The 22,422-nt window shown below is 38.2% G+C and overlaps 2 protein-coding genes across 3 annotated transcripts in view; one reads left to right on the top strand and one right to left on the bottom strand.

Annotated features, from left to right (window-relative positions):
• The window catches only part of FRMD7 (FERM domain containing 7), a gene marked incomplete at both ends in the record, with an annotated part of 57,671 nt that extends 46,795 nt beyond the window's left edge, over nt 1-10,876 (top strand). For both annotated transcript variants that reach the window (XM_082610512.1, XM_082610511.1), the window contains 6 exons: nt 18-165; nt 4,964-5,059; nt 6,433-6,596; nt 7,910-7,978; nt 8,321-8,396; nt 9,824-10,876. In XM_082610512.1, the coding sequence (XP_082466638.1) occupies nt 18-165; nt 4,964-5,059; nt 6,433-6,596; nt 7,910-7,978; nt 8,321-8,396; nt 9,824-10,876 (1,606 nt within the window). The remainder of the gene's footprint in view (nt 1-17; nt 166-4,963; nt 5,060-6,432; nt 6,597-7,909; nt 7,979-8,320; nt 8,397-9,823) is intronic.
• Nucleotides 10,877-12,884: 2,008 nt separating this feature from the next.
• The window catches only part of STK26 (serine/threonine kinase 26), a 65,979-nt gene continuing 56,441 nt past the window's right edge, over nt 12,885-22,422 (bottom strand). Inside the window, exons 5-12 of the mRNA XM_082610623.1 lie at nt 20,442-20,550; nt 20,199-20,356; nt 19,095-19,280; nt 17,852-18,000; nt 16,724-16,817; nt 16,237-16,299; nt 16,018-16,154; nt 12,885-14,960 (exon numbers count right to left, since the gene is read on the bottom strand). Coding sequence (XP_082466749.1) covers nt 14,936-14,960; nt 16,018-16,154; nt 16,237-16,299; nt 16,724-16,817; nt 17,852-18,000; nt 19,095-19,280; nt 20,199-20,356; nt 20,442-20,550 — 921 coding nt within the window. The 3' untranslated portion in view covers nt 12,885-14,935. The remainder of the gene's footprint in view (nt 14,961-16,017; nt 16,155-16,236; nt 16,300-16,723; nt 16,818-17,851; nt 18,001-19,094; nt 19,281-20,198; nt 20,357-20,441; nt 20,551-22,422) is intronic.

Here is a 22,422-nt window from a genome sequence, read left to right as displayed (position 1 = left end):
ATTCTTTCCCCTTGCAGTGGCAGGAGCCCAGCTGAATCTGACATTCTGCTACTGGACATAGCGAGGAAGCTGGACATGTACGGCATCAGGCCGCACCCCGCCAGTGATGGTGAAGGGATGCAGATCCAACTGGCTGTTGCTCACATGGGCGTACTGGTGTTACGGGTAACAGCTCTTTTCCTTTAAAGTCTTCAGCTTTGGGTGTTATTTTGGCTCAAACTTGAATGTCCATTCTCAAGGTGACCCCACCCCTCAGTCTTACCACCAGCAAGAAAAGGAGGCAGTGCTTGGAATAGTTTAGGGTAAGTCTCCTCCCCTTGATGTGCTTTGCTTCCATTTACAGTCTGGAACCGACTGTTTTGATTCTCAGGAGCTCACACATTAGATCAGGCCAGCATGGTGAAGAGATGAAGTCAAGAGGCTCTTTGGAACTTTTAGACCTTAAATAAGAATATAGGTTTTTGGCATCCTAAAAGCTTAGGCTGTGATTCAGCCTGTCCAAATCCACCAGAAGCAACCTGAAGGGTTGTTCTCATTCAGTTAGCAGTTTTGTTGGAGGTACCCAGTGCCAGCCAGTAGGGAATTAGCGCCCAACCCTGAAAGCAATGGTTGCTGTTTACTGACTCATCCTTTTCCCAGGACTCTGTTTTCCAGAGAGGGCTCTCTCCATCACCATTAATTCTCACTCCTTGCAATGTGGCCAGAACATATTTTTCAACAGTTTTTCAGTCTATTTGGACTTCTTATATCTGTGAATATTCAATGAATTTAGATCCAAGTTAAGGTTCAAGAAGCTTCAGAATGATAGGCAGATACCTAGACAGGTTTTGGAATGAATCACCTGTGACAAAGAAAGGGGTGGCTTCAGACCCACTGACCCCCAGGACCGAATTAGAGCACTGAAATAAGTCACAAAGCAGATCAGGTACAGACTTGGCAACAAGAATCTTAACCTTCTAATTTATTTGGTTATAAACTTTACAACATGAGAGCCACACCGATGGACAAAAGACCCAATAGATCACAGGCACACCTGTTCACCCAGGAGGGAATTTTTACCCAGTCCACTCAAACACTGATTCTTTGTTATTTTTATTATTTTTTTTCAATAAGCAACAAAGATATATTATACAGCTCAGGGAAATATAGCCATTATCTTGTAATAACTTATTTTTAACTTTATATTGGAGTATAGTTCATCAACAATGTTGTGTTAGTTTCAGGTATACAGCAAAGTGATTCAGTTATACATATACATGTATCTATTCTTTTTTTATTAATCTTTTTTAACATCTTTATTGGAGTATAATTGCTTTACGATGGTGTGTTAATTTCTGCTTTATAACAAAGTGAATCAGCTATACATATACATATATCCCCATATCTCCTCCCTCTTGAGTCTCCCTCCCACCCTCCCTATCCCACCCCTCTAGGTGGTCACAAAGCACCGAGGTGATCTCCCTGTGCTATGCGGCTGCTTCCCACTAGCTATCTATTTGACATTTGGTAGTGTATATATGTCCATGCCACTCTCTCACTTCGTCCCAGCTTACCCTTCCCCCTCCCCGTATCCTCAAGTCCATTCTCTCCGTCTGCGTCTTTATTCCTGTCCTGCCCCTAGGTTCTTCAGAACCATTCTTTTTTTTTTTTTTTTAGATTCCATATATATGTGTCAGCATACGGTATTTGTTTTTCTCTTTCTGACTTACTTCACTCTGTATGACAGACTCTAGGTCCATCCACTTCACTACAAATAACTCAATTTTGTTTCTTTTAATGGCTGAGTAATATTCCATTGTATATATGTGCCACATCTTCTTTATCCATTCATCTATAGATGGACACTTAGGTTGCTTTCATGTCCTGGCTATTGTAAATAGTGCTGCAATGAACATTTTGGTACATGGCTCTATTTAAATTTTGGTTTTCTCAGGGTATATGCCCAGTAGTGGGATTGCTGGGTCATATGGTAGTTCTATTCTTAGTTTTTTAAGGAACTTCCATACTGTTCTCCATAGTGGCTGTATCAATTTACACTCCTACCAACAGTGTAAGAGGGTTCCTTTTTCTCCACACCCTCTCCAGCATTTATTGTTTCTAGATTTCTTGATGATGGCCATTCTGACTGGTGTGAGATGATATCTCATTGTAGTTTTGATTTGCATTTCTCTAATGATTAATGATGTTGAGTGTTCTTTTATGTGTTTGTTGGCAGTCTGTATATCTTCTTTGGAGGAATGTCTATTTATGTCTTCTGCCCATTTTTGGATTGGGTTGTTTGTTCTTTTGATATTGAGCTGCATGAGCTGCTTGTAAATTTTGGAGATTAATCCTTTGTCAGTTCCTTCATTTGCAAATATTTTCTCCCATTCTGAGGGTTGTCTTTTCATCTTGTTTATGGTTTCCTTTGCTGTGCAAAAGCTTTGAAGTTTTATTCGGTCCCACTTATTTATTTTTGTTTTTATTTCCATTTCTCTAGGAGGTGGGTCAAAAAGGATCTTGCTGTGACTTATGTCATAGAGTGTTCTGCCCATGTTTTCCTCTAAGAGTTTGATGGTGTCTGGCCTTACATTTAGGTCTTTAATCCATGTTGAGTTTATTTTTGTGTATGGTGTTAGGGAGTGTTCTAATTTCATTCTTTTACATGTGGCTGTCCAGTTTTCCCAGCACCACTTATTGAAGAGACTGTCTTTTCTCCATTGTACATTCTTGCCTCCTTTATCAAAGATAAGGTGACCATAAGTGTGTCGGTTTATCTCTAGGCTTTCTATCCTGTTCCATTGATCTATATTTCTGTTTTTGTGCCAGTACCATACTGTCTTGATTACTGTACCTTTGTAGTATAGTCTGAAGTCCAGGAGCCTGCTTCCTCTAGCTCCATTTTTCTTTCTCAAGATTGCTTTCATGTATCTATTCTTGCTAACCCTGATTCTTGCTATTTCCTATTGCAACCCTCAGAAAATGGGAAGGGTATGAGAGCAAGACCGTCATGTTACTTGTGATCGCTTTCATTGTGAATACTTCTGTGGACAGTTGGGAACAATATAGATGATCTATTTTGTCCTACCTGAAATCCAGTCAAAGTGTATTTATGTATTGAGTACCCTCTATCTGTTCTTCATTGTACTATTCTTTCTTTAAAAAAAAACAACTTTATTGAGCTATAATTTGCATAACATAAAAGTCATCTGTTTTAATGGTACAGTTCAATGAGTTTGAGTATATTTATAGTTGGGCAGCAATCCATTCATCCTTCTATCAGTATATTTATTGTACATCCACTCTGTGCCAGGTACTAGAGCTGTAGAGGTAAACAGGTATGACCCTGACTTAAATTCTAATAGGAACTTAAATTCTAATAGGAGGAAGACAGACAATTAAACAAGTAATTATAAACAAATGTGATGTGCTTTGTGCTAGAAGAATCACAGGATACTAAGGTAACACATGTGAAAGGGACTTAACATTTAAGCAAGACCTGAGGAAGTTATCCAGACCAACGGCATAGGGTTGGCTGATGAAGGAGGGTGTTCCAGGGAAAGGGCACACAGGCAAAGGTCCTGAGAAGGATAAAGGATGACATAATCAAGAAACTAACATTAAGCATGACACATGGCTCCTGTCATTACAATAGTCACAATTTGTTTTGAAAGACCAGAGAAATAACGATCAATATCAGACAATGAGTAATCAAAAGATAATCTATCACATTTACTTTAGTTGCAGAAGTAGTATACCCAACAAAATAATGTGGTTACCTGTAGACAGTGGTTAGATGGGGACAGAGGTAGGAGTGACAGTGGTGGGCGTGAGACTTCTCAATATATTTATTTTTGTACCCCCTTTGAGTTTTGGACTATGTGAACAAACAAACAAACAAACAAGAAAGTTAAACTGTTTGAGTAGTCCAGGAGAGCTAAAGGAGTTCAGAGGAGTTAGAAATGGGTGTAGGCTATGGCAATGCTATGGAATATCCTAGAGGAGGCGCTAGTCATTCTGGGTATGGAGAATGAGGAGACCTATGGGAGGGAAGGTACAGAGTTGGATGGAAAGGTGTTTTCTGGGAGCAGTGGGATCAAAGTTATAGCCAATATAGTTGGGGCAAGAAAATCAAGCCAAAATAGTTTAGAGTTGATGTAGGTGGTGCAGAGCTATTGAAGGGGTTTGAGTAAATGAGGTGGCAGAATAAATGGGATTTTTTTTTAAAGCAGTTGAATTTGGAAACATGGGAAGAGGGTGAGATTAGAGGAACTATTGCAGTTCAGGTTTCCCCTGCTATTTGAAAGTAGAGCATTCCTATGAAACCTTTCCTAGCTGAAAGAGTGTAAAGTGAAGAAGCATTACCTGAGGACACATCTTGCTAATGGGTGCACAAAATAAATCGAGATAAGTACCGATGTACAGTTCAAAGCTATGGTGGCTTGATGCTGAGCTGCCGAGCAGAGTGTAGTTCCTGGGGAAGGAGCTTAAGAGGTGCCATTCTCACTGCTCAGGGTGTGTGCTGCCTCTATAACAGCTCACTGCAAAACAAATGCTGATTTTTATTTTCTCCTTTTTTGGAGTAAAAGCAAAAATACTCTTTGGATTTCTTTCAGTTAGCGAAAACTTGTAATAATGTGGGTTTTTCGTAAAAGCGAAGTAAAAGCGAAGTGGCTAAAGTGAACTTTCGAAAACTGGGGTATACCCGGATACCTGCAATCTTTTTCTACTGTGATCCCCTATCCTGGTTAGAAACTTTTCCCAGGCATGCCCCTTCTTACTTGCATTTCAGAGCAGGCTTGTGTCCCACCTGGAATGCCTTCTTTGGCCATAGCTTCTATCTAGTACAACTGGATCAGTCTGTGCAAGAGATAGATCAAGGATAGTCCTGTTCATGAAGTGCATTTTCCAACAGGTTTGCATTGTCTTACAAACCAGCTTGTGCTGACATTCATCCTGAAATCTGTCATGTGTTTCATCATAGGGAAATACAAAGATCAATACTTTCAACTGGGCTAAAATCCGCAAGTTGAGTTTTAAGAGAAAACATTTTCTCATCAAACTTCATGCCAACACCTTGGTAAGTAGCTTTTGAATAAATTCTTTTACTTTCTACTCACTTGAGATTTCTTGGTTGTTTCTGCAAATGGTTTGATTGTGAGTGATGAAAGCTGCCTGGCCCTGACCAATAATATTCTCCCTCTTTTGCTTCTACATAAATAAACCAGAGCTTTAGTCATATTTTTACTAAAGGCAAAACACTAAGAAATCCTATTGGCAGTTCAAAATGAATAAAGTAATAGGAAAATGGGGTGGCTGGGATGAAAGATAAGTCTCCTTAGAAACCATTTTTCAGGGATTTGGTAAGTCAAATGAAAGAGCCCAGATCTAAGACTGTGGACATATTAATTCAACGTTATTTGCTTCCTTTTATAAAGTGTTTTCATCTTCTTTCCTTAAGCAAAAGTAATTGAACACCTACTACATGCCAAATAATTGAACACCTACTCCTTCCCAAAGCAGGATGTGGGGAGTGGGTATATATTAAGCAAAAGAAGCTACTATTGGGCAAGACTGCATTGTACAGGGTGGGACAAAGGGGCTAGAAAGAATTTTTTATGACTATAAAGGAAATTAAAAATATGTATCAACTACATTTATGACCTTCAGATAATTCAGTAGTTTGGGCTTGATTCTCTGAACCTTAGCCTTAGATAAAAGTGTTCATTTGAGCAGTTCAGAAGACTGAAGCCAGTGTGAAGCTTGTGACGAATCCCAGGGCTGCATCCAGAGACCTGGAGAGGAATGAGAAAAGGGGAGCAGCAAAGTGGACTGCACACGTGCATGGGCAAATGGGGGTATATAGTGAGTCAGGAGATGGGGCAACCTTGCACTTTAGGTCTGGAAGACTAAGCTCCCCTACAGCCAATTAGAATACGCTAAATGAGCAACACAGAGCATCATAGAACAAGGCAGCATAAAGAGGGAGAATGTTTCTAGCTGGTGTGTTAGAAAGACTCATGTATATACAATCATCCTATAAAGCCTACCATTTGTAAGAAAGATCTCCTCCTCCCTCCCTTTTTCCTGTTGGTCATTTATAACTTCTTGTCACTTTGAAAGGATGTCCTTTGATGTTCATTTTAACCTAGTTTACAACTTCATAAATATGTTCCTGGCAGAGAAGAGGGGGTAAAAAAGCGTGTGAGGTGAGGAGGGTGTGCAGAGCAAGATTTGCTTCTTAGAGAAGGTTCTGTTTTTGAGCAGTGGCCCTGTCTGTTCCTTGGAAGTTTGCCAATCATTTGGTTTCAGTAGGTGTGAAGCTGAAAGGGAGCCAAGTGGAAAATCAGAAGCTGGATGGGCCCCTGGACCAATAGTTTAGAAGGCGTTGGGATGTGAAGGTCTTTGATATTCTTGAAGGATGTTTTGCTTGATGGAAATTGGTTTATACAGGTGTTGTGCAAGGATACCTTGGAGTTCACCATGGCCAGCCGAGATGCCTGCAAGGCTTTCTGGAAGACTTGTGTGGAGTACCATGCTTTCTTCAGACTTTCTGAAGAGCCCAAATCAAAGCCCAAAACCCTACTCTGCAGCAAGGGTTCCAGTTTCCGCTACAGGTAATTAAATATTGCACACAGGCAAACTAAACACACAACTTCTTTTCAATAACATGGAAGGCAGTAGGAGCAGCTTGAATTCTAGAAGCAATAAAGAATCGATTTCAATCACATAAAGGATGATACCCTTTACTGCTCATTCTCTGTGTGACTCATTAAGTCAATATTTCCTAACAGGGAGGTAGGGGCAGGTGTACACCCCACTTAAGGGGTTAGATCAGAATTTCTGCAAGGATAAGGGGGCATATGCTGTTTGAGAAAACGTAGTCAATGAACCTACTGTTTTCCTTACGTGCAACTTACATGCTAGCCATAGGAAGGACAGCTCAACAACATCCTAACCACCACCAAAAGGATGAGAAAGCACTGGAGGGGCTAAGGGATTTGAGAGGTGGAACAATATTGTAGTGGAGGCTCCTTACTACACGTTAACACCTTGGAGGAAAGGAAGCGAGGTCAAAATAAGAACTTGTTTTTACTTGATCCCACCAGTCTAGGAGTTCTTTGGAAGACGCTTTCAAACTCTTAGCTAAGATAAAAAATTCAAATCCAATGCTTCCTGTGAAGGATTTTTCAAGTAGTAGAAGCCTGCCCCAGTAAAAAGTGAGATTTTTACAATGTACATATTTTTATGGACTCTTTCCAAAATGTATTCTACAAATCCCTGCCTTTTTAAACAGATGATACTGAGGATATTTTTCCCTTTTCTTAATGACCTATTATAAACATCACTTATTATCCTCTGCCGGCAGCTGTAGTGCAGGGGCAGCCTCAGGGCGGGGGAGGCATGTCAGACCCTGCACCACAGTGATAAATGGCCCAGACTTTTTGGATTTTATTATGTTAGTGATTTCTTTTTTGGCTCTTGTGTTTCTCCCAGCAATCAGCTGGCTTTCTTTGCTAGTGTATGTCTGACTGGAGCAACCTTCTTCTACTGTTTAGTTAGCTGTTTTTCTCCTGTCATGGATTGGGAAACCAGACAAATAGCCTCATTAGAAACTATGTGTAAGTTTGGAGGAGGGGGAAAGGCCTTTAAAGGAAAGTATATTAGTTTTCAAGGCCAGAATTTGTAACTGTTATAGAGCGCTGTTCAGAAACTTTAAAAAAATTTCTGGGTTCTGAATAGTTGAGGTTGCTCTGCCAGATCCTCGGATAAATGGGTATATTATTAATGTGATGGTCAGAGATTCACGACATATGTCATTCATCCAGAATCTTTCGATTTCAACAATAAATGACACTTTTGGCTTTTAGTTAGCCTACTGGGTTACAAAGAATGTACATAAAATTGTTTATCTTGTTTTTTATAATAGCGGAAGAACCCAAAGGCAACTTTTGGAATATGGGAAAAAGGGGAGGTTGAAGAGCTTGCCATTTGAAAGGTACATGGTTTTGTTTCTCTTTGTCACATTGATTTTTTCTTTTTTAACATCTTTATTGGAGTATAATTTCTTTACAATGGTGTGTTAGTTTCTGCTTTATAACAAAGTGAATCAGCTATACATATACATATGTCCCCATATCTCTTCCCTTTTGCGTCTCCCTCCCTCCCACCCTCCCTATCCCACCCCTCTAGGTGGTCACAAAGCACCGAGCTGCTCTCCCTGTGTTATCTGGCTGCTTCCCACTTGTCACATTGATTTTTAAGTTGAATTTAGAGATTTATAGGGATCCTGTACTCACATGAAGACTATTTAAATTCCTTCTCTGTTTGGGGATTTCAGGAAACATTACCCATCTCAGTACCATGAACGACAGTACAGGTCCTCACCAGACCTCCTCTCTGATGTGTCAAAACAAGTAAGGTTTTGGAAAATTCCTTCTTCTTTAGATAAATGTAATGCATCCCCATTTCAAATGTTTCCAGGAATTGATTCTGCCAGAATCTCCCAGTATGTAAAAAGGTTACTCTGGTCAAGTTAGGTTAGCCTCCTGGGGAAGTCTGTCAACTCAGTCTCCAGCCAATAGAAGACCATTGGGTAAACTGGTGTGTGTGCCTTATAGACTGGAAAGATCTGGCACATCTTTAAATTGCAACCTGTATTGCTAACATCTTGCAAAATGCAGATCCAAACGAATTTCTATGGCTTTGTATTTTTTAAACTAAAAGCTGCTTTTTCACCTATGAAAATCTTAAGGCTTAGAGGAAGCTATAAGGTCTTGGGTTAAGTTTTTTTTTAATAAGTAAATTTATTTATTTATGGCTGCGTTGGGTCTTTGTTGCTGCGCACGGGCTTTCTCTAGTTGCGGCGAGCGGGGGCTACTCTTCGTTGTGGTGCACGGGCTTCTCATGGCGGTGGCTCCTCTTGTTGCAGAGCACAGGCTCTAGGAGCGCGGGCTTCAGTAGTTGTGGCACGCAGGCTCAGTAGTTGTGGCTCATGGGCTCCAGAGCACAGGCTCAGTAGTTGTGGCACACGGGCTTAGCTGCTCTGCGGCATGTGGGAATCTCCCCAGACCAGGGCTTGAACCCGTGTCTCCTGCATTGGCAGGCGGATTCTTAACCCCTGTGCCACCAGGGAAGTCCTTTGGGTCAAGGTTTTAAAGTACTTTTGCTATGTAATTTTGTTAATTTAAGAACAAAGTGCTATTCTCCTGGAACTGTGAGATGATGGCTTCATTTGAGTTTTATAGTATGAACAATGTTATTTTTCTTTTGCTCTCCCTTGAAAAAAATTTATTAGAGGTCTCATAAACTCTGTCTTCATTCAAGTCAGAGGCAATTTTTATCTGAAAGGCATCACAGAGGTATAATTCTGGAAGGTACCATCTAACGATTGACCGTCTCATGCCATTTACAGCCCTCCTCCCCACCATTTTACAGAAAATAGGGAGGAGGCTGGAACAGGGAGGTTAGGAGACTTGCCTAAGGTCACACAGCAAATAAAGGCAGAGCCAGGACCAAAAGGCAGAACTCCTAGCTCATGAATACAGCTACTCAACCATACTGCTTGAAGTACGATGCTGGCTCAAGTAGATAGAGAATGCGGAGGCTGGGAGTGTGATGGTGTTGAGAAAGGAAAGTGTCGTGTATTTTTCAGCACATAAATTGGGATGTGGTACAAGTTATTAGCTTTTATGTTTCTATTTATCAACCCTGGCATAGAACATGGGTTGAAAGGACTTTGTGAAAAACTACCTTTGCAAAATTCAAGGCTGATTTAGATCCCTGTCCCCACCCCAACCAAATGGCTTTTTCCTTCTTTCACCAACATGTTCTTTCTCTCAAGGTGGAAGATTTGAGACTAGCCTATGGCAGTGGGTACTACCGAAATGTGAATGGAGTGCACGCCTCTGAGCCTGTGCTGGACAGCAGGAGGAGAAACTCTGCAGTGGAGGTGACCTTTGCAGCCGAGCTGGAGCATTCCAAACCAGAGTCAGAGCCCACATCATTACATCAGTCCCAGAGCAGTTCCTCGTTCCCTTTTATTTATACAGACCCTGTCTTTACCACCGACCCCGATCCTGACTACTTTGAGGAAAGGAGTCCTCTAAGCTCCTTCCAAACAAGCTGTAAGTTTGCTGACAATCACACGAGCACATCTTCTGGCCTTACAAGCAAAATGAGTCCAGCAAGGCAGCTAACTTACACAGATGTGCCCTATATTCCTTGTACTGGTCAGCAGGTTGATATTATGCTTCCCCAAGTCTTCTTTTATGTGGACAGACCACCCCAGGTGCCCAGACAGTCTCCAATCATGGCAGAGGAAAGGGAAAGGCCAGACAGCTGTCTACAGCCTACCGCAATGAAGCCAGCCAAAAGAGGCCCAAGGAACCTCAGAATGAAGAGCTTTCAGCAAGACTTTCAAGAACGCCAAGAAGCTATGGCCCAAACTACTGGCAGGGACAACCTCAATGTAGATCTAGAAGAGGAAGATCCAAATTTAGAAGATGCATTTGCATATAACATTCAAGAGCCATCCCCTAAACGGTCCCAGAGCCAATCAGACATGAAAACTATCCGTTTTCCTTTTGGATCAGAATTTAGACCTTTAGGGCCTTGTCCTGCTCTGAGTCGTAAAGCTGACCTGTTTACATATGTGTTTGCAGAGCAGGAGTTTCCAACAGTTTTAGTGGATCAGGGAGCAGCAGAAGGGTGTGTAGCTAGTGAATCCAGTGATTCTGAATCAGAGATTCTTAAACCAGACTACTACTCTTTGTATGACAAAGGAATAAGTTCACCCATGGCCAGAATCCGCTTGTCTTCTGGTAGTCTACAGCTAGATGAAGAAGATGAAGATGTCTCTTTCAATACATCAAGTGCTGAAGATAGGACTTTGTGAAAACCATGTAATTACTTTTTAGCTTAAAATGTGAACCCTATGAACATTTCCAGGCCAATTCCATGTTACTAACTTAGGTGAAACATAAGGAACCTTCTGCAAAAACCACTTTCTTTGTTACTATTCATCGGTATTAAGGGACTCTTCTAGGATTAGGCACTTAGCTTATGAAAGATCCAGCTCTGCCCCGTTCCTCAAGCCTCACTCTTCTATTCCCTCTGAATCATTCTGGAACATGCCCTTTCCTCACCAGCCCCGTAGCAGAGTGAGGTGGGTATTTGTCATCTCCATTATACATTTCCCCAAAGAGACATTATAAACGAAGGTCAGGCTCTTCAACACTGAAGAACAGTGACAGTATGGATTGACCTACAGAATTGGGTTCTGATATCATTTAGCGATTTAGTAGACTGTGAGTGTGTTGGTCATTTTGTTCTTAAACAACTAAAGGTTTCAGTCCTCATTATTCATGTGGGACCCAGTAAAAATGGCCCTGTTTTATGTTAAAGACTTCAATTTTTATAACATATGTTAGGGGGAGCATGGCTCTCCTATATTTCAGGAACAAGAAGGAACATAGATTCTCTCAACAGAACACAAGTTTATAATTAATCTAGGACTTGGCAGAATTCTAAACCTCGGAAATTCAGGAATTGATCAATTTCTAAAGCCAGACATCTGCCTGATGGGGATAATATGATGTTTGACTTATTCTCTATTCTTAACTAGCTGTAATATGTAGTGAAAGATAAAAGTTAACATGTTGGTCTGTTTATGTAATCTCTCCTGCAAGCATTTTTTTTGCCATATCTTGTTGTGTGCATGTAGGCAAGGAAATGAGATGAATAGCATTTTAATAAACAGTGATGGAAACCCATTTATTTGAAAATTAAGTTGTAAGTATGAACTTCATTTTGTTTCAGTCAATTTCAGAAGTGATTGGCTCTGGCCTATAATTAAGGGAAGGGACATTTAGAGAACAAGGAAAAGGAGGGAAGCAGGTAAAAATGTATAGTCAGGGATGGAGAAGTGGTAGAAATGGGGTAGCTGAAAAAAAAAAGGATAGTACTCCAGGCTGAGTTAATGAACCAAAATTCTATTCTTTTTTTTTTTTTTCAAAATTCTATTCTTGACCCATTCAAAATTTCTCTATTATTTCCCTTGGAAGGTATAGCATTCTATTTGAGAACTTTATTTTCTTTATTGATTTTAATGGTAAGTAAAACATATTTACAAGATAATGTTAGGTAGTGACTTCAAAGAAATGATGCAATTATGTAAGCAAGCTATTTTTATATATGACTGAATGGAGAAAAGATGGATGGAATAGTTTTTTAACTCTCCTAGTCCTTACACCACAAAAATCCCTTTGAATATACCTCACTCTACCTCTTTCCAACATGCTAGCACTTTCCTTCCTGCTCCTGGAATCGAATCCGGTAACTCACAAGTCTAGAATAGCTATTCAATAATAAGAATATATTGAAACCCAATCAGCTATATATTAATCCTATAGATACTCAAAGCTATATTAAGTTCATCTCTGACCTTTTCTCTAGCAAAAACTCAAATTCTTTTAGGATTATATGCTATTTCTCATCTCAGTTTCTAGAAATCTTTGTGAAATTTGTTTCCCCCAGAGAAATACAGCATTCAAATCTGTATAAAATTTCCTAATAAAACTATAACTAGGGTGACCATAAAGTTTATTGTGTAACCTAGGAAGGACATTTTTGAGTGAAAGAGGACTCTATTAATAATTCTGTCAGGACAGGAGGCAGAAATCAGGACATATTCACTGGAGCTATAATCAATGTTTAATAAAATGTGAAGAATACCTTCTAGTTTCCAGTGGAAACACTGTTGTTAAAGTTCCAACAATAAATGAAAGGGGACAGAAGAAATGATTTGAAACAATTAAAATACCACACCATACCCCCACCTCAAGAAAACAAACATTGAGGACCAGGAAATTTAAATATTTATTTTTACCCCCCCACCCGCAAAATACTGAAGTATGCTTACCCAGAAACAGTTTACAGGACTAATAACTATAATGAATAAGCAATACAATTTTCTATCCATGGTGCAGCTGTGCTGTAAAGTTTCAAATAATCCATTAAAAAATTTGTTGCTTTTATTTTTACAAAAATATTCATTTGATACATGATATGAGCTGCAAAATTATTACCAGACCTCTACAAATTATAAACTGTAATTGAGTTTCAGTTACATAGCAGGTGAAAATTTTAACTGAACTATTACTTCAAAATACAATGTGTTAAAAGTAATTATTACAGTATAGGCACCAATGAAAAAATTTTCTTGGCATATGACACAAAAACAACTTATTCAAGTGTCTGTATTATTACAAAAAAGGAAGAGGTAATGGCCGCTTTGACTAAAAACTGTATTCTTCACTTGAAGAAAATCTTTCTTCTAATATTTGGCAATTATTTACGTTTATTAAAATGACTTTTGTGCAAAAACCAAATTGTTCAGATCCAAACAATAAAACATTAACTATCAAAACTAATTAATATCAATAATTCTACAACTACTGAAATATAGCCCCACTTCAGAACTTAGGCAGGCATAATATATATACTGGGCTTAAAAGAAAAAGGTATTACCCATGTAACAGTACCATAAATATAACTGAAAATTAACTGTACAGTCTAACTTACCTTTGTACGGACAGAAATCATCCTGTACTATGGTTATTTTCATATGAACTAGAAAATGCTTATTTAAATACCCTTTCAAAAATGAACAAATGATGTTTATGTATTGGATAGTTATGAGGAAAAAAAAAGTATAAATAGTTTATAGGACATTTTATGACCATGACAAAAATATGCTGGTGTAAATTATATTCATACCTGTTGCTCAGGTATTTATAATCACATGATAATCAGCTTCTTTTAAGCTCCCCAAATCCAAGCATATAGTATGTGATTTGAGTTGATTTTAAAAATGAATCCTGACTAATTCTTCCGGTATTACCAAAAATCCATCCTTGGCTAATTAGTACTGCTTTAACTTTCCAACCATGTTAAATAAGGGTCAATTGTCTCTTCTATAAGAGAAAGTAAATACTGCACACCAAGAGGTACCTCTGTTGCTACATGTTGCCTCTAAATGTTTCAAACGCAGGGCTCTCAAATGTGATCATCATTGAGCTGCCTGGAATATCATACCCACTTGGGAGAAGAGTCAATAGTTTTCCAGGTTTCATTTCTAAGAGCTTATTAAAAACTTCTGCTTTGGGCTTCCCTGGTGGCGCAGTGGTTGAGAATCTGCCTGCTAATACAGGGGACACGGGTTCGAGCCCTGGTCTGGGAAGATCCCACATACCGTGGAGCAACTAGGCCCGTGAGCCACAACTACTGAGCCTGCACGTCTGGAGCCTGTGCTCCGCAACAAGAGAGGCCGCGATAGTGAGAGGCCCGCGCACCGTGATGAAGAGTGGCCCCCGCTTGCCACAACTACAGAAAGCCCTCGCACAGAAACGAAGATCCAACACAGCCAAAAAAACAAAAAAAACAAAAAAAAAAAACCCCAAAAATAAACCTTCTGCTTTAAGAACGTGTGACTTGTTTCCACCTCCCCAGCAGTAGTCATTTTTAGAATATGCTTGTGTTTAAAAAAAAAAAAAGCTTTTTGAGGCTTGATGATTACAAAAGTTGAATATTTAGGATGACTTTGAAAGACCTGTATGTTTCATAAGTGTACAGTTAACTAAAGATCAAAACATGAAAGGTATTCATCCTAGTAACTTAAGTAATAATGATACCTAAAAGCAAAACTGTATCTCAACATTTACTAGAATACAGGTAAAACTATAGTATTAAAAGTTATTCCTTACAAAATAATCTCTTTAAAATATAAAATGATAAACACCATCACAAAATAGTTGAATAGCTTCTTCCAAATCTTCAACGCCACAAAGATCCAAAAGGCACGTGGAGCTCATGAGTTAAGCAGTGTTAAGCTTGAAGTAGCTTTGGTGGGTTTCTCTGGGTCCATATGAAATAGAAGCCACTAACAAGAAGTTTCTTAGGGGGATTCATCTGCTGAACACCTATAAAATTAAGAAAAACTTAAATTGATATACAACTATGCATGTGTCTATTTTACATCCGTATGAACTCTGCAATGAAAGAATTGATTCAGCAAACAAAAATTGTATTGCGTCTCATCATGTAAACGTTAAAATATAAAGTGGTTCAAAAATCCCTTCTGGGTCTGATTTTACAACTTCCAATTGATTTGTTTGCAAATTGGAAAAGAGGGGAGGTTTCCACTAAAAACTAAGGGATTTTAAGAGGGGCTTTAGCTGATGAGTATAAATAGGCTTTATCAGCCAGAAAGATCTAGGAGATTATGTGTTTTACAGGCTGTATGGTTTGTTCCAACTTGATCCCAGCGGCATCACAAATACAAAGGAATATAAAGATGCACTGAGAAGCAATATAATGGGATTAAGGCTAAGATTAGTAGTGCTTTTTATAACTTGCTTGAGCTAAGTAGTTGTGTTTGTATATGCGTACAAAAGTCTTGTTTTAAAAGGGAATTTAAAAATTAAATGTAAGAACTTTATTGAATGTGAACAAAGTGAAAGCAACAGTTCAACAGGCAGTATAGAAACTGAAATCAAACATAAGAACCTTTTAGAGTCTTCATTTGAGTTTCCCTACCGAAAATCCTTAACTTTTCTTATGGGGGTTAAACTTAATGAACTTCAGCACTGAAACAATGTGAACAGCAGTGTGATAAGAGTAGTAGCAAGAATGAAAGCATTCCTCAATGGCATTTACAAGGGTCCAAATAAGAATATGTCCCCTGACCTTTTGTCTGTACTCCTACTAACAGGGAGGAAAAAAAAAAAAAAAAACAAAACAGGTCATTTCGTTCAGTGGAAAACTACCTTGTAATGCCCGAAGATAATAATTCCAAAAGCTAATGTTTAAGGTGGGCAACAAACAAAACAGTTTTCAAGCATATGACTATTAAGAATTGACTTTGTTAGGAATAAACGGAATGACTGAATCAAGTAGGTAATTATATTATCGCATCATAAATGAACATCCAACAGAAAATGTCAAAATAGTGTTTTAAAAATGACATTTCATGCTTACTTTTGAAATTTTTCAATTAATTTCTTCACCATTTTATCTGTGATGCCCGGACAGGCAGCTTCAGCCACAGCAATACTTTTCTCCAGTTCTTCGATGGCCTGATTCCTGCTAGCATTATTCTCATCCTGCTGTTTAAGCTGAGAAAGATCAATAGCTATAACATTTAAAATCACTATACTTCTTAAAATAGATATCCAAAGCTAATGAATCTGTACTTACTTCAGCAAATGCAGGTGTGATTATCATAGACAAACAGCTCAGGGTTTGTACAAGATCTTGCTCCTTTGAACAAATATTATAGATTATACACATGACATTAAAATAATCATTCATGTGCATTCATTGGAATCCTCCTCCCAAAAGACCCAATACAGGGTAAGTTTCCATGCTTTCTTCCCGTCACTAATTCCCATCCATCATCCAAAAGTTCTCTAACTTAGAGGATTGCAACTGATATACATGATTCCACTGGGTTTAGATATCTCTAGGTAAAATGCATTTTAAAACATACCAATGGCCACTTAAATGACTTCTATGACCTTTTCTTAATTAGCTCAAAACGAATGGCAAATGAAACCTACTATGGACACAGTGAGGTAGATGAGCGTTTAGGGGTATTAAATTCTAACAATTTTTGGCCATTATACTCTCACTATATAGTTCGAAAAAGTCTACCAAGAGGAAGTGATCATCTCCATATACATACTGCCCCATTCTGCAGTTTCTTTGGATCAGGCTTCTTTCGCACGGTGGTAAAGCTCCATTCAGGATGAGTATTATTTTCCCTGCTGGTGGATTCCCTAAAGAGATTGCCAAAGATACTTCTATAAGTTCCTAAATGATACAGCTTGGTGAAAATACCTAATCAATGCAGCCAGACTCCGAACGGAGAATTGTCCCGATGTATAAAAAATCATTTGATCTCAGTTTCAGATAGACACCACTTTTTACTGAAGAGTAGCAATGGTTCTCAACTCTAAGTGTGTACCAGAATCGCACATGAAGGTCTCTTACTATATATAAAGCCCTGCCCCAACTCCTTCCCACTGACTAGATCAGGATCTCCTGTAGTGTGGCTTGTGATTTTTAAAAATTTTTATTATATGTTGGAGTATAGTTGATTTACATTTTTGAAAGGCTCCATGGGTGACTCTCATGGGCAGCTAAGGCCAACAACCATTAGAACAGAGTAAAAACAACTATCCTGGTATTTTTTAGACCTTTTAAAAGTTGGGCAATTTCTCATAAATGCAAGTAGTATCTAAAGAAATTTGGTGTTGCCTTTGTGTCAATTCAGCTAGCGAAGGAGTAAATTAAATTATGGACTTAGAGGCTAAAATGCTAGTATAAATGCTGCAGTTAAAAAACAGTGCAACTTTTTAGGGGGTACAAATGAGATATAAATGAATATTTCAACGTCCCGGTCTGATCACGGTTTGGTATATGGCCAAGAGGTGGGAAACGTTAGTTCTCCAGAGGGATTTTGCAGGTTGCCATCAAAGTGAGAGAAGACGTTGCTCCTTATCACTTTGGGCAAACCAGTAAAACACCTTAAATCGAATCTTGTTCCAAAATTTTGTAATATACTCAAGTATCCACTAGGGGTTAGACCGAGACCATTTAAAACTAAAGCAATTCGCTTCTAAGAAAAAAACGTGTTTCCAAATTCATTGTACTTCACAGACTGTGATTTTAAAAGATTTTCACAGTTTCTAAAGTCAGACTTTAGAATAAGGTTTATATTGTATGCTAGAGAAAGCATATTGGATCACAGTTAAAATATATGCAATTTAAAATGGGCTATCTACATAAAAATTAAATAATTGGTACATACGAATCAGAGCCCTCAGAATCAGAGTCGTCATCACTGTGCCCTTCTGCCTTCCATCTCTTAAATCGATCTATCAGTTCAGTCAGATAAGAAGTCTTCTTTGAATTTTTTACAATGAATTTATGTTTCAGAAGTTCTTTAGCTGTAGGACGCTAAGGAACAAAAAAGAAAGGATGCATGAATATTTCTAGGCTCTTTCGATTGCAAGGAGTGACAAGAAATCACTTCAGTTATTAAGCTGAAAGGTGTAAAAGTATGTCTGCAGGTGTGAGGACAACTAAAATGCCATAGGACAATAGCTAATTCTATGTTTGAAGTGGCTCAAGGCAACCAAATTAAATTCACTACTTTGGTACCAATTTGCTAAAGCCCAATGGGCAAAAGGTGGCCTACCTACTAGCAACAGGCAGCAGGGCTTTCTTAAAAGCAGAAACACATGGCAGCACTTTGATAATTAAGTAAAAATTTAAAAACGTTTCAAAATAGTGCTTTAAAATACTTTTATTATATTTACTGTAAATTGGAAAAAAGGATGAAAACTAGCAAGGCTGTAACTTTGTTATTATCTGCACATATCATATGACCCCCTTCTTCATCACACATTAATTCATATTGCATCTAAATACAAACACCAGGTGCTGTGGGGGATATTTTCCCCCCTAGTATTTTATTAATATGAGAATATTCATTAGCAACTTAAAAATTGTCACATCAAATTCAGTTCTTGTATATTTCTAGTTTCTCGAAGTCATCGGGCAGCTTTATTTTAAAAACAGTAAAACAACTGTAATCAACTTTGCCAAGTAAATGAATGGAGCTCATTAGACTTCAGGAAACGTATACAACTTCATGTTGGAATTTCTGAACATTAAATAAAAAATAGTGAAACGCAAACAACTTTCATGAAAACACAGTTGAATAAAAATCATTGTGAATAGTTATACATATACTTTCATAATGACATCCTAGAAAATGAACTTTATTTCCCCCTGAAATAGGAAATGATCAACAGAATAAAGAAGCTAGGGACCACAGAAAAAAGAGAAAAAGATGCAGGGGAAGGAGAGAAGGAACTACAGATCTTGTCAACAACTAAACAAAATTAGCAACATAGAGGGAAGAATCACGTTCCTGGATGGATCTTAGACAGTTTTCACAGGCAATGTATTCCTCACTGTTGAACAAACCACACTGGCTCTATGTAGAGCTGATCATAGAAAATAGCAGTCATAGCATATATACTCACAAATGATGGATCTTTGTTCAGGCAAGCATCAATAAACTCCTTAAAGGATTTAGTAAAGTCTCCGACAAGAGTTGGAGGATTGTTTTTTGGAATAAGAAACAGAACTCTCATAGGATGCATATCGGAGTTAGGTGGCTCTCCTTTGGCCAGTTCAATAGCAGTAATTCCCAGTGACCAAATGTCAGCCTAAGGTAAGGAGGAAAGAAAAATTACCTTGAAATTCCATTCCAACATACTGCCACAAAACAACATGTGGAGTCTAACGGTCATACAATATGAAAGTGTCTCAAGAAATGTGATGTTAATAAATTTTTATTAATATAATTCATTTATTTTAAAAAATGATCAAATCCCCTACTTTGTGCCAGCTACTGTATTCTAGACACTGAGGACTCAGGTAGTGACCAAACCAGACAAAATCCCTGCTCTCAAGGGGCTTATGTTCTAGTAGAAGAGACAGATAACTAAATAAATAAATAGTAGGATGTCAGATGGTGCTAAGTTCTGTGAAGAAAATAGTAAATCAGGATAAGGGAATAATGAATAAGGTAAAAGGGCTGCAAATTTACACAGGATAGCCAGGGAAGACTGTTCTGTGTAGGTAATGTTTAAGCAGAGACCTAATTGGGAGAAAGGCTATTCCAGATAGAGGGAGAGGCAAGTGCAAAGGTCCTGAGGTTAGAGGGGACTTGCTGTGTTCACAGACCAGCAATGAGGCCACTGTGGCTGAAGCAGACAGAAAATAGAGGGCCAATAAAAATTAATTTAAAAAAAGTGGAAGTGAAGAGAGATCAAAAAAAAGAAAATAGAGGAGAGTGATAGGAGATGAGCCAGAGGTAGACAAGGGCCAGACTGTAGAGAGCCACATATGTGATAGTAAGAACTTTGGATTGTATTCCAAGTAGGATGAAAGGCCACTGAAGGGAAGAAGGTCCAAATATTACCAGCATCAAGGGAACGTATGATTTACCAGCAACATCTGACATGACTCTAGCTTTAGGAATACTTTAAAAGGAAGGAGTATTAAGGCAGTTTATTAAATAGGATAGTACTCTATATAAAACAATATTAAAAGCAAAATAGTTTGTACAGGTAACACTTTACTTTTGAGTCATAAGCTGACTGCTGGATAACTTCAGGAGCCATCCAAAATGGTGTTCCCACAAAGGTATTTCTTTTAATTTGTGTATCTGTCAGTTGGCCAGCAACTCCAAAGTCAGCAAGTTTCACGTCTCCTTGTTCTGAGAGCAAGACATTGGCAGCTAGGAGGGAAAAAGAGATGAAAAAACCCTCAGCTTCCTCAGAATGCATCTGTTTTTCTCAGGTTCACATTAGACTTCTGTATACCTTTTATGTCTCGGTGAATTTTCTTTTCTGAATGCAGGTAGTCCAGACCTTTCAAAATTTCCTTTAGCATGGTAGCGATCTGGAACTCATCAAATGGACCAGCTCTCAGCTTAGGGGGAAAAACACATACATACATATACATGTAAAAGTTTGGAACAATGAAGTTCGAACTTGACATTCTCTTTGAAATAAGAGAATCGCTTAGATATATGAAGCAGTTCTGTTTATTAAACCAATATTTAAACAAATGAGAAAATTTTAAAAGGTGAGGAAAGTTAAGTCAAAGGGCAGAAAGGGTTTTTTAATGATTAGATTTAATCTTGAAAGATAGTACAACCTATATACTAGCTCCAAATACTAAGGTTCTTAAATATTTACATCAAAGATCTAAGAAACATGCTTAAATAATGACAGAACTAGCGTTCTTTTTCTCAGATAGGAAAAAAGAAATCAGCTACTTAAATTTTGGTATTTGCTGTTTAAAACTTCTTAAATATTTACACCGAACTGATTTTTAGATCAGACGGTCCATAAGATTTTTGCAGCAACCAAATTTGATCATATATGTCAGCTGTAGCACAGTTCTTAGCATTTGTGTATTTCAAAAACATTGTAAAGCATAGACCCTTTTTTGAGACTCAGATTTAAATTTTAGCTAGGAATATAATAATTAAACTATTCAGACTTTCATTGTAAAAAAATATCAAATTATGGAGGGATACGGTTTTTCAAATAAATGTAACACATTTCCCTGTACTAAAGCCAGTAGTTTTAACTGCAATACAAGGAAAGCAATGATTAGGTTTCAGGAGAATTTGTAATGGAATATCTGAAAATCTCTCCTTAAAATAAATGGTTATTTTAAAATTCTGGTACCTCATAAAGCACAAACAGTGGACTGTACAATATTATTACAGGAAAGGGTGGGAATCTAAAGTCAGAGCTGAGGTAGAGTTCTGTTTGCTGGAAGGAGGGAAGAGGTGGTGAAAATCAAATATTGCCCACTCTGCCTCACACTGGGAGGGATTCACAGCTCTTTGGCACCTTCTGTATTTCATCTTTCATGAATGCCATATTTATTCTGAATAAAGGGCACTTTCATGTTGAAATTTAACAGCTTAAAATAGAAACCACACTTCGGTCTCACCATTTAATATTAACTATGCTCTGGACATATAGTATACTCCAGGGAGGTTCATAGTTCAATAGGTGCCTTTCCTAGGTAACATTATCTGTTTACTTTCAAATATATCAACTTCCACCCCAAAAGTTTCTATTTAAACAGCCGTGGTTAAAGTCAGCTAAAAGGTGAAAATGGCATATTATTTTATTGATTGCTGGCAATGCAATTCTGAGGTGCTACCAAATAAGTTAAAGATAAATGTCATACTACTTAAGATTAGTACTTAGTATCACTGATCATAAAATGTTGACAGGGCCAGAGGAGGTATACCCTCAGTCACTTAGGAAATTGGGCAAGGTCCATATAAAAGGTACTAGCTATCATTCTGAAGGATTTCTAAAAGTGCCCTGGATAACACAGAATTTTAAAAATATATTTAAGTAAAAACAAACAGAAAAGTGGTCCTACAGACCCATTCGCTTATCTGGTATACTTAGGTCCAGTTTAAAATTCAGTAAAAGTAAAATCTCACTTAACTGGGTACTGGAGGGGGATGGCAGGGGCGCCTGGGTGGCAGGGAAATGGGAATGGGGTGGTGGTAGAGCTGCGTTTTTCTTGTTCACTATCAGACAGAAAACTGTCCCAAACCTTGTGGTTAAAATGTTTCCTTAGCCGTGATGATAATGATCAGAAAAGGAGGAATAAGGGAGTTGGAAAGAGAAGGAAGGTAAAGTAGATGGAACACAGATTGCTTTTTAAAAAATTTCCAATGCAACCTTGGGAGAGATGAGGCAAGATCTTGGTCGACTGTCCCTGGAGCTCACAACTGAGCTTCTCTCTAAAGACTGAAGACCATAT

Source organism: Mesoplodon mirus (assembly GCF_964341445.2).
Source record: "Mesoplodon mirus genome assembly, chromosome: X".
In the NCBI taxonomy this organism is placed as follows: Eukaryota; Metazoa; Chordata; class Mammalia; order Artiodactyla; family Ziphiidae; genus Mesoplodon; species Mesoplodon mirus.
This window is presented reverse-complemented; position numbering and strand designations above follow the sequence as displayed.